Source organism: Varanus komodoensis, unplaced genomic scaffold, assembly GCF_004798865.1.
Source record: "Varanus komodoensis strain SLA01 unplaced genomic scaffold, ASM479886v1 scaffold12, whole genome shotgun sequence".
Taxonomy (NCBI): domain Eukaryota; kingdom Metazoa; phylum Chordata; class Lepidosauria; order Squamata; family Varanidae; genus Varanus; species Varanus komodoensis.
The window spans coordinates 3,667,213-3,680,998 of NW_025335349.1; the positions used below are offsets into that span (position 1 = coordinate 3,667,213).

Here is a 13,786-nt window from a genome sequence, read left to right on the forward strand (position 1 = left end):
CCTCCTTCTCCAGGGAGGCCTGCCTGCCTGGCCCAGTGGCCGAGGAGCTGGGCAGGGGGAGGCCTTGCAGCCGCCCTGCTGGAGGGGCCCTGTGGGCAGCTGGCTTGCCACCGTGTACACAGAGTGCTGGACGAGATGGACCTTTCGTCTGAGCCAGCATGGCTTTTCTTATGTTCAAAGGTCATCTAGTCCAGCATTCCATACACATAGTGGCAAATTGTATCTTGACATCATCATCATCATCATCATCATCATCATCATCATCATCATCTTATTATTATTATTATTATTATTATTATTATTATTATTATAACACTGTGATTTAAAATCAAATGATGGAAAGTAAAATACTTCCAAGTCAATGGTTAGGAACAAGAATAACATAATAAAATAGTCACTGAGTCAATTCCAGGTAGAGTTTGATATTTGGAAGTGCAGAATGAGCCAGTGTGGTGTGGCGGTGAGAGTGTTGGGCTGGGGACCTGAGAAATCCAGTTTGGCATCCTCACTTGGCCATGAAGTTCCCTGGATGGCTTTGGGCCAGACAGACTCTCACCCTAACCTACCTCACAGGGCTGTTGCTCCGAGCAAAAAAAGGAGTTATGTAAGTGGCTTCTGATTTCTTACAAGAGGGAAAACGGTGGGATTTAAACAATGAGATTTAAATGCAGCAACAACAGCAACAACAAGCAAATTTATATTCAGTCGGCAGGCAGGAGCAAGCTGAAATATTCTCCTATAAGGTGGACATTATATTTAGCAGCCATCCTCTTAAACGTAACGGGTAGTCAGTACGTTCATCAGTGTACTTGTCCCTGGACTGCACCAGTTCAGACAGCAGACGAGGGTGTACAGAGTGGAATGTTCCACTATAAATAAATAAGATAATCACATTTAGAAAAGTAGCCTCTCCGAAAGATGTCTTATGTGTAACAGACTGTGAATGTGTTCAATCAGTATGTTTCTCACTCTTTGTGACGGACCTGGCCTATAAATAGCTGCACAAGGGCTGCCATAAGCTTCCAGAGTCTCTCGGCCTCTAGATAAGAGTATCAGGTTCGGTAGGGCTGGTCACAGGTCAGCCATCTCCGTGCGCTCGCTCCATCCTCTGCCAGCACCGTGTTGGAGCACAGCTGCTCGGCACAGCAGCGTAGCAGCAGCTGTCTGCTCCCACACTCGGGCTGAGGATGGACCCAGCTCTCTTGCAAGGGCAGCAGCAAACTGAATTCAGAGACAGCACGCAATGACCCTGCTCCTGGGTGTTAAGGAGAATGCAAACAAGACTGCCGATAGGACAGGGAATACACCTAGCATGTTGAAATGTTGTAAAGGCATCAAAAACATTTTCTATGATGAAGGGAAAAGCAAGGCATGACAATAGATCTGTTGGGAATTTAATTGCATACCACAAATCCTGGCTCACAATAACAGGTGTAGCCTAAGCCTGGTTGATTCTGCATGCAAATCCCATGCAGGCAGGGGTTCGATGCACATTCGTTGATATCCTCTTCACAGTTGAAACCTTCCCAGCCTGTCAGGATGAAAGGAAAGAGGCGTTCATCAGTCCCCACTGGTCTTGTAAAGTCACATTAACAGTCATGGCGAATGTATAGGGAGAATAGGAATAGGAACAAAAATAACACAAGACTTGAATACGGTGAGCACCTCCAGATAGTCAATAAGGGCTAAACAGCATATGAAATGCCCATGTTCGCAACCTTTGCCCCAGTATTGCTTTGTAAGTGAAGAGCTGTGGTGCGTGTGTGTGTGTGTGTGTCTGTGTGGGGGTGCCAATTCTACTGAAAGATGGATGAATGCAAAAAAGGAGAGGCTACTCAATCCCCTTTCCTGGATTCAGCCCAGCCATGGGGCAGGCTTTGCAGTCTCCCACTGCTCCTAAATTAGAGCTTTTCTAGATGAGGCTGTTCAATCCAATGCATCTGCTTCCAAAGTCACTTGAGAATTTTGGCTGGGTCGCTATTTGAAGTTATTGTCCTTTTCTGCCTTCCCTACATTCCATTGCAGAACCTCTAGAAGGCACGATGGTACAGCAGAATAGCACGGGTTGGTCAATGCCAAAAAAAAAAAAGAAAGAAAGAAAGAAAGAAAGAAAGAAAGAAAGAAAGAAAGAAAGAAGAAAGGAACGGAACGGAACGGAAAGCAAAGCAAAGCAAAGCAAAGCAAAGCAAAGCAAAGCAAAGCAAAGGAAAGGAAAGGAAAGGAAAGGAAAGGAAAGGAAGAGAGAGATTGGATTGTCCCTGCCCCAGCACCTCCCCATTCTCCAAGTGCCTTTAAAACACAAGAGAAAAACTGGAGAGAAATGGTGCTATCTAAATCACCTGTAATTCCTATGAGTAATGAAGAGTAAGTGCATAGTAAAAGCCTTGGTGTGTAGCTGGTGAGTCATCTTTAAGTTCTCACTGATTTTATGGAACCACAGTGCAGGCTCTGGAGCATGGTTGGAGGCCCCCCAAGTGCTGTCACAAACTATGGGAGCACGAGTTGTAATTCTTCCAAGTTAAACCGGGAAGAATCAAAACTCTATATTCCAGCATTTCTAGAAGTGAAATACTATTTCATTAAAAAAGCTAGGTGTGTTTACAATTCTACAAAATTAGTGTTAACCAGAAGTCTAAAGCTAGGTTGTTGCCAAAAGAAGTTATGAATGACAGCACGGCAAGCTTCTCAGAAAATGTCTTTATGCCATGCTTTCATATATATTGTTGACATGGCTCAACTAAAGTTAGCACATTTGTCTCACTGATCTCAGTAGGAGAGAATTAGTTATCTGCTAAAGTCACTGGGGCCCAATGTTGAATATTAACTGGATCATACCCATTATTTCTTAAGGACTGAAGGAAGGAGGGAGGGAGGGGAAGCTAGACCAGAAGAGGGATATCCATGATTGAATTCATCTGTGTTTTCAATTGTAATTGACAAAGTGCCCCCTCCCACAACCAATTTTATCAGAACAGTGGCACTTCCATGCATGCCATTTTTCCAGTCTAAATAATCTTCTGAAGCTGCTGTAAGCTCCCAGTGGCTGCTTTAAGATAAAAATTTAAATGTTAAGAACTCTGGGGTTGAATCTCGCACATCAGAGGCTTACAGCTACCCGAGGGCAATGATCCAAAAAGCTACTTTTGGCACAACAAAGGGCTTGAGTATGCCTACTGGGTCTTTTGACTCTTTTCCTCATGCTGTATCATAATATTCTCTTTCAAACCTTCCCCAGCCTGGTATGCTCCAGATGTTTTGGGCTTTAACTCCCAGCATTGCTCAGCATTGGCCATCTGTCTGGGCTGGAGGGCACCAAGTTGGGGAAGATTGTCCTATTGTGAGAAGCCTCCATTTCAGAAGCAGCCATATGGCACGGAGGGGTGTTCTGTCAAAGAAGCCCAGAAGTCTTTTGGATGGGCAGAATGAATAGAGTGGTTATTTGGATACCTTCCAAGCTAAGAAGACAGGAGGAAGTAAATCACATGGGGGGAAGACCCAACTAAAGACGTTCATCTCTAAGCACGTCTTGATTAATTTGTATTCAGTTTTGGAAAGACAGTCAGTTTTGGAAAGACAGTCATTTGGATCCAGACTGAGTCATGCTTAGAGTACAGCCATGGAAATCAATGGGACAAACTTACCATGACTGACTTAAGTCCCATTGATTTCAGGAGGTAAACTCTAAGCATAATGCATGTCTGCACACAGCCACTGTTTTTACTCCAAGACTAGGACAATGAGCCCCTGGCCAGGTAGCTCTCTCAGCTGACCCTATTCAAAGTGTCTTGTTAATAACCCAATTCCAAGAATCATCCTAATAAAAAATGCAACCTGTTTGTTTCACACATTTATTTTACAGTAATGTTTTAATCATTCTGTCTAACACATGGCAGAACAAACCACTTAAAAATGCTAATTAATATCACTTATTCTGTCTTTGGACTCCAGACAATCTTTTAAGTGCATTCGGTTGCTTCTGTTGGAAAATGCTTTTCTGCTTTGATACTTTTTGATCAAGAGGTTATATCAGTTTGCAACTAAGAATCATGCTGGAAGCAAGAAAAACACAATTCCTGATAAAGTGCTTTCTGTTTCCCAAAAACATTAACGCCATAGCTTAGTTTCCGGGATGTACCATATTATCTTAGTAAAGAAAAAAAGAACGTTATCGGTAGTCATAGCAGTAAAATGCTTTAATTCAAAACATTTTCCCACTAGTTACCTTGCTGACATCTGCAGAAATATCCATTAATAAGATCTTCACAGACTGAACCATGTAGGCAAGGTGAAGAGCTGCACTCATTTATATCTGTTTCACAAAAATGACCAGAAAATCCATCCAGGCACCTAAAGATAAAATTATGTCACAGTGATTTAGCATAGCATAGCGTAGCATGGCATTGTGTTTGTTTATTTATTTGATTTATATCCCATCTTTTACTCTTTTAAAGGACTCACATGGCCCCAATTGCCCGGTGAGCCAGGTTGCTCTCAGCATGCGAAGCCTTAAGACAAGGGACTCACCATGGTGGTTTCAGCTAGAGCACCTCCAGTTTGATGTGCGATGCTGAATCAAACAGATGTGATTTGAATAGGGCCAAGTGATGGTTGTTTTGCCATGTGAACCCAGCCATAGGGGGTTATCTGGGAGTTAAACAACCTCCACAGAACCCCCACAAGTTCAGGATGGGTTCAGACTACACATTCCTTCAGTTGGGAATTGCACACTCCAAAAGGCAGCTGGCATAGGGGGTCAAATGACCCATGAGTATCTGTCCTGTCATACATGGACTCAGTGAGAGTGATCTGGGTAGAGGAATCAGTCTGTTAATTTCCTAAATTCTTGAGCATGCCTGTGCATCTGTTAACATGTTTGCATCTCCATTGACTACACAAGCCTAAAAACAAGCTTTTGAATGCCCATAACAATCCTTTGCTCCCAAAATTAGTCTGAAAATGAAAACAACTGAAGCACCGTGGCAGCTTTAAGGCAGTTTCATTTGTTCATATATCCAGAGATCATCAACCAACATTTAAGTGTCTTTTGGTTGATCAACTCTCTTCAGTCTTATATTGGGCCTGAAACACTCCAAATGCCAAGCTGCCTTTCCCCTTCTCCAGTTCTAATCCATACCCAGCAGTAACTCATTGTTCTTTGTCTCGATTTCTTACCTGTACCCTTTTCTCATCTCTTTTCATCTATCTGCTGGCATTTCACAGTTTATGAATAATTTGTATAACTGCCAGGTTGAAGGCTACAATCTCAGAAATTGTCTCCCTACAACAAAGGCATTCAAGAGGGCTCATTATCAGCAATTGGACTTACCAAGACTTGTAATGTTATATTTGCCTGTTTACTGGACTCTTTATCACTACCAGAATGAATGAGCTTAATGGATTGGCACATGTTATTGATTTGCTTAGGGTTTATAATTCTCTAGATACATGACATTACTCATGAGTAGAAAAGGCAAATGCTACTTTCGGCTGCATTAACAGAAGTATCACTTCCAAATCCCATGAAGTACGAGTTCCTCTTAACTAGGCCCCTGGTTAGGCCTCATCTGGAGCACTGTGCCCAGTTCTGGGTACCACAGTTTAAGAAAGATGCAGACAAGCTGGAAAGGTTTCAGAGGAGGGCAACATGGACTGGAAACAAAGCCCCATGAGGGGCAATTGAAAGAACTGGGCATGTCTAGCCTTAAAAGGAGACAATGGAGGGGGAGAGAGGATAGCACTCTACAAGGACTTAAAAGGCTGTCACAAAGAGGAAGGATAGGATCTGTTCTCAATCATCACAGCATACAGGACATGAAATAACCAGCTCAAGCTACAGGAAGCCAGGTTCTGGCTGAACCTCAGAAGGAATTTCCAGACTGTTAGAGCAGTACAACAATGGAACCCATAACTTAGGGATGCTGTGGGCTTTTCCACACCAGACGCATTCAGGGTGCAACTAGACAGCCATCTGAGAGGGATGGTTACCTGGGAGTCCTGAAATGAGCAGGGAGTTGGACCCAATGGTCCTCTGGCCCCTTTCAACTCTACTACTCTATGATTCCATGAGTAAGAAAACAGCTGGGACATTTCTCTCTTCAGTAATTAGTGGTCTGGAGAGAATAATCAATCAAAATGAAAGAAGTTGCTTCCAAGTTTCCATGAAATAAGATAGTCTAGTGAAAAGTTCTTTTGACATCCGTCCTGATTTCTCTCCCTCCCCCCACCTTTCAAATCTGCATTTTCTGTGCAGAATAAATCTTGTTAACTACTCCACTCTAACAGGCCAGTTCCATCACTGCAAATTTATATTGGGGTGGCTATACATTATTAACAAGCTATGAAAAGTCACTGGCTAAATGTCATGGCAGCTGAGATATAGCAGCACCTTGGGATTCATATTGCAAACAGTTTAGTTTTAATCATCTTGGACCACGAGGTGCCTTGACATTTGAGGGACAACTTTTTCCTTTTTAACTTCAACTGGAGTCAGACCTCTATTATCTCAGCCATAATTTTCAACCTCGGCACTGATAGAATGTTTTTACCTCCTAAATTAAAAATGTGGAAAATCGATCTATCATGGACTTTATCGTTCATTTAATCAGGACTCACATGCAGGCTTGAGGAATAAAGAGAGAGAGAAAAAAAGAGAGACAGAGAGTGAGCGAGCAAGGTCAGCTGATAATTCCAGTATCCTCCAAACGATTTGAGCCACATTCGGTTCAATACGTGACCATCATTACATAAATGCCACTGCTTGAACTGTGTTAAAACTAATCTTGGTTTCTCTGGGGAGGGACAAAAAATGGTGGACCTTTTAGTTTAGAGCTTCTCTGTTCTACAAACACAACTATGTGATCACCTCAGCATCAATCTATATTGTTAAATTAATGTACAACTAACACAATCTTCTAATAAGAGAATTGTTTTATTTTTGCAATATGTAGACACAACTGGTAAAAATTCCACATGTCAGTTCAACTATTCAAAGAACTAATGTTAGTTGTAGGCAAAATGAAAGAAAAAAGCACTTTTTGTTAGCAAAATAAAAAGAGAGTATTGTTCTAGAATATAAAAGCATGGTAGATGTTTGAAATCCCAGTTCCATCAAACATGCCTCTGACAAGCTGAAAGCTCTTTCATACTCTCCAAAGTTACAAAGAAGTATTTCAACTTTGGAAGTTTCTTTCAATCCTTTTTGATTTCTTTCAAACTTTGCCCGTCTAATTTTTGTTACTATTTTTTATTCACGTACTATTCTCTATATCCTCCCACAGACTAATTGACAACTTTCCTTTAATATATAAATCAAACAGTGAGTTCTATTATAAAGGAGTAGTCCTTTCATCAAGGTGAACAAAATCTTCAATATTGCAGCTAACGTCAAAGATTCTCCTGCATTTGAGTCCCTTGCCTATTACCAGCCTTTCTTGCTGTTAAACACTCTGTAAGATGATTGCATGAATGCATGCGCATTCGTGCGCACACATTATATGACTTCAGTTTCTTCCTACTCTGGGGAGGTTCAAAAGGGAAGGAAATAATAACCAGCACATGATACAGGTTTATGCAAATTTCATTCATAATATTCACTACCACTGTTTGTTTCTAGTAGAGGATAAATAAGCAGAATAAATACCTACCCAAAAGAGTTAATTGAATGCCACTTCTAAAATCATAATCAAGTCAGTGAAATTGTCCTTTGGAGGGAAAGAAGTGGATGAAACATAATTCTCAAACCCTGGTTATAATTCAAGTACCTTGTCATGAAGCCAAAGATCTGACAGATTCTATAAGGCTAACATTTTGGAAAATGTAGCTAAGCTGCTGCCAACCTTCACCTTGCCAACCAAATGAACAACATGGAAGGATATGTAGAGCTTATTGACAATTTCATGGAAGATTCTGTGAAGTGATTTGCTTAGGAGTGTTCCTTTTCCTTCCACCACTGTCCTATTTAGTCTCAGCTTCCATATTAATGTATTGAGGATGTGGTAACTGGTCCTTAGCTTTGCCTCTTGCTTGTTCAGGCCACCTGGGCCAGAAGGTGAGTTGAAAAGCAGGAGTGAACAGAGAGGAGGAGGATCAGCATCAAGGGGCTCTCAGCAATTGTCCATTGCCAGAATTTGAACCTTTAGGTTAAAAATATTTATTATTTGAAAACGCACACTTTGAAATTTGCATTTTTAAATAATGGATGGCCATTTTCATGCTCTAGTCTGTAGGTGGGGCTGACCATTTGAAAAAATGTGTACAGGAATGCATAGCTTTGCCCATTTACCTTTTCAGTTTGAACAAGCTGATTTGCAGGTCAAAAACATGCCTGGAAACTTCAAAGTGAATTTCAAAGAATGGCAATGAGCTTAAAAATCACAGGTCCTCTCATCCCTGGATCACACTCACTCCATTCCTGAGCTGAGAAAAGAGAGTCCATGAACAAGCTGTTGAAATGCCCTTTCATCTTCATGGGCATCTCATCTGCAGAAGTAACCTAAGCAGTTACTTGATGGGGAAATGGGTTGTACCCCAATGAAATGAATCATAATTTAGTCCTTTTGAAACCAATCGGACCTACATTAATAATCATCCCTAACCTCTCTGGTTTAACTTGATTAAATTTCAAGTTATAACAGGAATTTAAAAAAGCAAAAGCAAACAATAGCAGCAAAGATAACATGGCAAAAAACCCAACAGTGTCCATGCACAATAGCCATTTGGAGCATCATTACTGAAAAGGGAAAAAAAATCAAGACTTCTATGTCGGTTCATTAATATGAGCAGTCCACATACCTAAATAAGCACTGAAATGAGATTGGTGCCTCCCATACTATCAAATGTCGCAAGAGCAAAAATGCACCCAGACCACTGAATGATAAGTAGTAGGTATTTATCTTTCCAAGCTGTCTTTATGAGTCTCACTGCAACTATAAGCGCTCCCAAAGCCAACTTCTGTTGTCTATCTGCTAATCCACACATCACAGAAATATAATTTAAAAACACATGAATATCTGCAATTGTCACAAGATTTTCAAGAGCACAATTTATACAAGCAATGACTTCAAAACAAAACAAAGTCACCACGGGGCATGCCCACTTTATCTGACATATTTATACTCCACCTTTTTCATGCAAGGAACCCAAGCTTACAGAATCCAGCACCTCTTCTCCATTTATCATCACACAAACACTTTAACATAAGCTAGGCTGAGAATCAGAGACTGGTCCAAGGTTGTCCAGCAAGCTTCATGGCTGAGCGGGATTCCTGACCCCCAGTCCAGCAGTAAACCATGCCACTGTATTGGCTCTCAATCTATGCCTCGATGAACTCTTGTCCATATTCCATCACCAATATTGAGCAGAGCTAGCCAGCCCCTTCCTAACAAGCTGCTGCGGAGTCCAGTATGTATGTGTGTGTGTGTAAAAAATCAATTTTGTTGAATCAGCCTCAATTTTAAATCCACCAATTCAGTTGTATAGTACATTCTAATTCCTTATTCCATTCCTCTCTAGCAATCTGAACATCTACTTCATTACTTTCTGAAAAAGATTTATAAACAGCTATTAAAGGCTTAGCTTTCTGTAAAGAACCAATTAATCCTTCCCACAATACTGAAAGTGCAGAAGTGCTCATTGCTGATGGCCTATATATAGACACCAGAAAATGCTGTAGGTGAACATATTGCCACCCAGTAATAGATGATGAGTGATAACGAAGTCGCAGAACTGAAGATGATGAAAACTCTTCCTTCAATCCTCTTAGCAGATCTAAAATATAAATTCTACTGCCAGGCCAGTTCCTTCACAAAAAAAGACTGCTTCTCTTATTTTCAAATTAGGATACCCCCCATGAAGTTAATTTGCATGTGAATGAGAATCAATCAACAACTGGCCAGCTGTGATACACCACGGCTGGGTTGAGACAATGGAATCAGTCACCTTCAAGGGTATTGTGTACTGGTTGTCATTGAACTGTGGCTTGTTGTTGGAAATGAGGATTATGATGTTGCCTGAATCCAGACAAGGCAAAAATGTGACAGTGAACAACCCACAGCTTGCAACTCAGTTCATGGATGCACTTCATGGGTTGTTTGTGGTTAACAAGCCATAACTTGTAAGTGTAGTTGGGTCAGACAACACAGGAACCCACATTTCAGCAACAACCCACATTTTAATGACAAGCCACACTCAAGTCATACTGAACCCTTTAGTGTGGGTTAACATGTGCCAACCCATTCCATATCTCCCTAGCTGTTGAAATTGCAGGTGAAGCGTTTCTTTCTTTTAAATATACCTGGATCCAGCATCCTTCTGCCATTCTGTTTGTTTCTCTTATTGTCAAGCATCTTTCAGTTTGTTGTCCACTCATTGATAAAAGTGCATTTTCTGCTAGAATTTCATTTTACTTGCACTAACCCATATTACTGCTATTATGAACTTGAACCAAAGTGACTCATACCCTCCCCTTGGCAAAAATGGTGGAAAAAGGGGGGGAAAGGGTAAAAGGGAAAAAAAGGGGAAAAGGGAAAGAAGAAGAAAAAGAAAAAAAAAGAAAAAAAAACTAGTCCATGGAATCCATCAACAAAACTTGATCCACTATGAAATCTGCAGGTTAGATTCACAGAAACCAAACTCATTTGAATCTGTTGCAGATTTCTTTGGCATCACTACTCCAGATCATTAAATGGAGGAATATTAAAACATATCTTCCAATCTTTTGGATAAGTTAAGAGATAAGTCTTATGGTGTAGACTGAGAGATGAAAAATGAAAACCTCCTTCCCTGAGTGACCAGCTCCTCACACTGATTCCAGTGCAGCTAATGTGTAACACACTTATTCTGGATGTACGCCATTGCTTTTCATAATGCCAGTTAAGAAGCAGGCATCACAGGACCTGTTGCAACACCACAGAGACTGCTATGCCTTCGATTTCACAGGAAAGACATTTGGCATAGTACTGTGTTCATTTGGCCCCAATTACTAAGCAACTTCTTTTAAGAACATTGCAATGGTTATCTTTTCTAATATTACTCACATTCTTACTGTTCTTATAAACCAAATCTCCCACATCTCTCCCTCTCAAAACCTAGTAGCAATTTCTGTTCCTCCTGAAGCCCTGATTTCTTGTTATTTATGTCACAACACTCTGTGTTTATAAAACCATTTGATTAAGCTCTCAAGTACTGCCGTTCTTCTTCAGACAGATAAAAACACACATGCTCTTTTTGTTCATTCCAGTCTTAACAGTCTCAAACACGGAGTCTCATCTATCCAAAGATGCCACATCTTGGTTTCTTGTGAAAACCTTCTATAATGAACAAGAGATTCCTGCAAAGTATTAACCTACATGGACTACAAATGACACCCCTCCCCATCTCATAGGATGAAATACTATCTCCTTAGACAAGCTGCAGGAGAGAGGTTGACACTGAATGCTGGTGCAGAAAGCTCTCATCTATTTTGTTAGTTTGCTCTTTTCTTTCACAAAGCCAGGAAAATGAAATCCCATGATTACTCTTCAAAGAACCAATTTACAAAGGTCCACAGCTCCCAGTTGCTTCCACTGGAACCACAGATCTTTTATTTTTGTCAGGTGGGAAGCATACTGGTTTCCAATTGATCACTCACCCTGCCCCTGGCATGAAGAATATTTGCAGGAGCTACGGAAAGTGGAATCTGGGCTCAGTTACAGAGAAACAAACTAATTACCTAGTGTGTAGGTAACACAATGTATTTCTAGTATGAAGCAACAGAAGCTCCTGTATACCAGGTAAGACTATTGATCCACTTAGTCCAGTGTGGGCTACTCTGAGAGGCAGTGTCTCTCCAGGGATTTTCACACCAGCTGCTACCAGTTCCTATTGAATATCAGGGACTGAATCTGAGAGCATCTTCAGGCAAAGTATTTGCTCTGCCACTGAGCAGTACCCCTCCCTCACAATTATTTTCTTATGCTCTGAGATATGGGGGAGGCACCATTTTGTCTTTTGCTTCATGCAGCAAAATGGCTGGGGACAGCCTTGGCCCACGGCCAAGTGAACATACTGTGACTCAAGTGTCTTTTCAATTCATGCCAAAATAATTTTTCCTGAATTTCTTAATTACTAAAACAAAACAAATATATCATCATGTAACGATCAGCATTGCATCAAAATCATGTCCCGATAAATTGTTACAGCCCTGCTTTATGTTATTTTCAAAGCCAACTTTATTTTAAAATCCACTTTATCCCTTTTCCTCAGTTCCCAGGTGGCTTTATGTATCACCCATGAAGAAAATGCCTTCCCACTCCACTTCAATCCTTTGATGGAAGGATTAGGTTTAGAAATCCACCAGCTAAGCTACTAGCACATAAATTAAGTGACAGGTTTACATAAACTCCAGAATTTCATATTAGCCACCCTTGAGAATTTTCCAACACCCACCAAAGTCTCTTAGGAAATAAATCTTCCACCCAATTTACATGTAGGCCAAATTAGGATAAAATACAATAAAATAAGATAGAAAAGTAGAAGTACGACCTGTCTCTAGAGGATGCTACATGTAAAGTTTAATCTACAATGAAAATGCAAGCTCAGTGGCAACATTCAATCCATTATTTATCTAAGAGGTTATCTACAAAATAACGACAAACTTCAGACGTTTGCAGACTATTCCAAGCATCAAGTTTTAAGACCATGACTGAATTTCTTCTATGGTAAACTCTGCATATATTCCAGATTTGTCTACATCAGATTTTGTGGAACCAGTAGGATTATATTCCTTCTATTTGTTTTGCATATGTTATAGACTAGACCATGAATAAAAAGAGAAGGCTTATCAAAACGTTTTTGCACTGTGGGATCAACAAAGTTCAGGCTTATTGGAAATTCTTCCTGCAGCTTTCAGAGAAATAGGCATATCATCTTTGCTAGCAACTACAACAAATAATTCAGGGCATCTTGATGTGCGTGGGCATAATCCAGCTCTCTTTCAGAACATTTTAACTTTCCTTCATTTTAGTGGGAAAGAGTGAGGCAAATGGAATTCTTGTGCTTGAGGCTATCCTACCCTACTCTTGTGCTTGAGGCTATCCTACCCTAATATATTGCAGACTGAGCTTTCCTGAGCAAGAACTAACTTAATTGGGTGCACTGATGTAGTAACTGGAACAGTTCATGCTTTAATAAAGTAGTTAGGATCAGTTCATACTAGCCAGCAAGGCCTTTCTTGGGAGCTTGTGGGGTTCCCAGCAGGCTCACGGCTAGGAAAATTGCGTGGGATTGTTCTTTGTGTGAATTGACGCCTCTATGTTGGAGCAACACACGCTGCCATCGGAGTGGGCCTGGTCACACAGCCCTCTTTTGCCTCTGATCCCAGTTAAGGTACATAGAAGCAGCAACTAAAAACGATCAGGTCTCACTGCTTCGAATTTTAAAGAGGGAGTGGAAAATAACACACATGCGCTTTTAAGTGCTGATGTCACGGACATGTATCCTGGACTCAGATTGGAACACAGAAACAGGCATAGCATGAGAGGCTGCTGTTGCCATAGTTAGATGGTTCTGGACATGTAAAGTGACATTCAGAGACATCAAGAAATGCCAGATCACGTCATCATCTCACTGCTCATCACCTCAGTCATGATGGCTGTAGCTACCTCAGGTTTCTGAAAGAGTACAGGCCAGCTGCAAGGGGACACAAAGAAGCAGCAACAGCAACAACAACCCTGGTTTAAAATAACTTCGTATCATCTCCTGTATTACTAATCAAAAATAAATAAATGGAGACGAACAAAATGATTCCTCT

The 13,786-nt window shown here is 40.9% G+C and overlaps 1 protein-coding gene across 1 annotated transcript in view; it reads right to left on the bottom strand.

Moving 5' to 3' along the window:
• The window catches only part of LOC123019006 (protein eyes shut homolog), a 227,764-nt gene that overhangs the window by 146,080 nt on the left and 67,898 nt on the right, over nt 1-13,786 (bottom strand). Inside the window, exons 3-4 of the mRNA XM_044421442.1 lie at nt 4,223-4,347; nt 1,407-1,531 (exon numbers count right to left, since the gene is read on the bottom strand). Of these exons, the coding sequence (XP_044277377.1) occupies nt 1,407-1,460 (54 nt within the window). The 5' untranslated portion in view covers nt 1,461-1,531; nt 4,223-4,347. The remainder of the gene's footprint in view (nt 1-1,406; nt 1,532-4,222; nt 4,348-13,786) is intronic.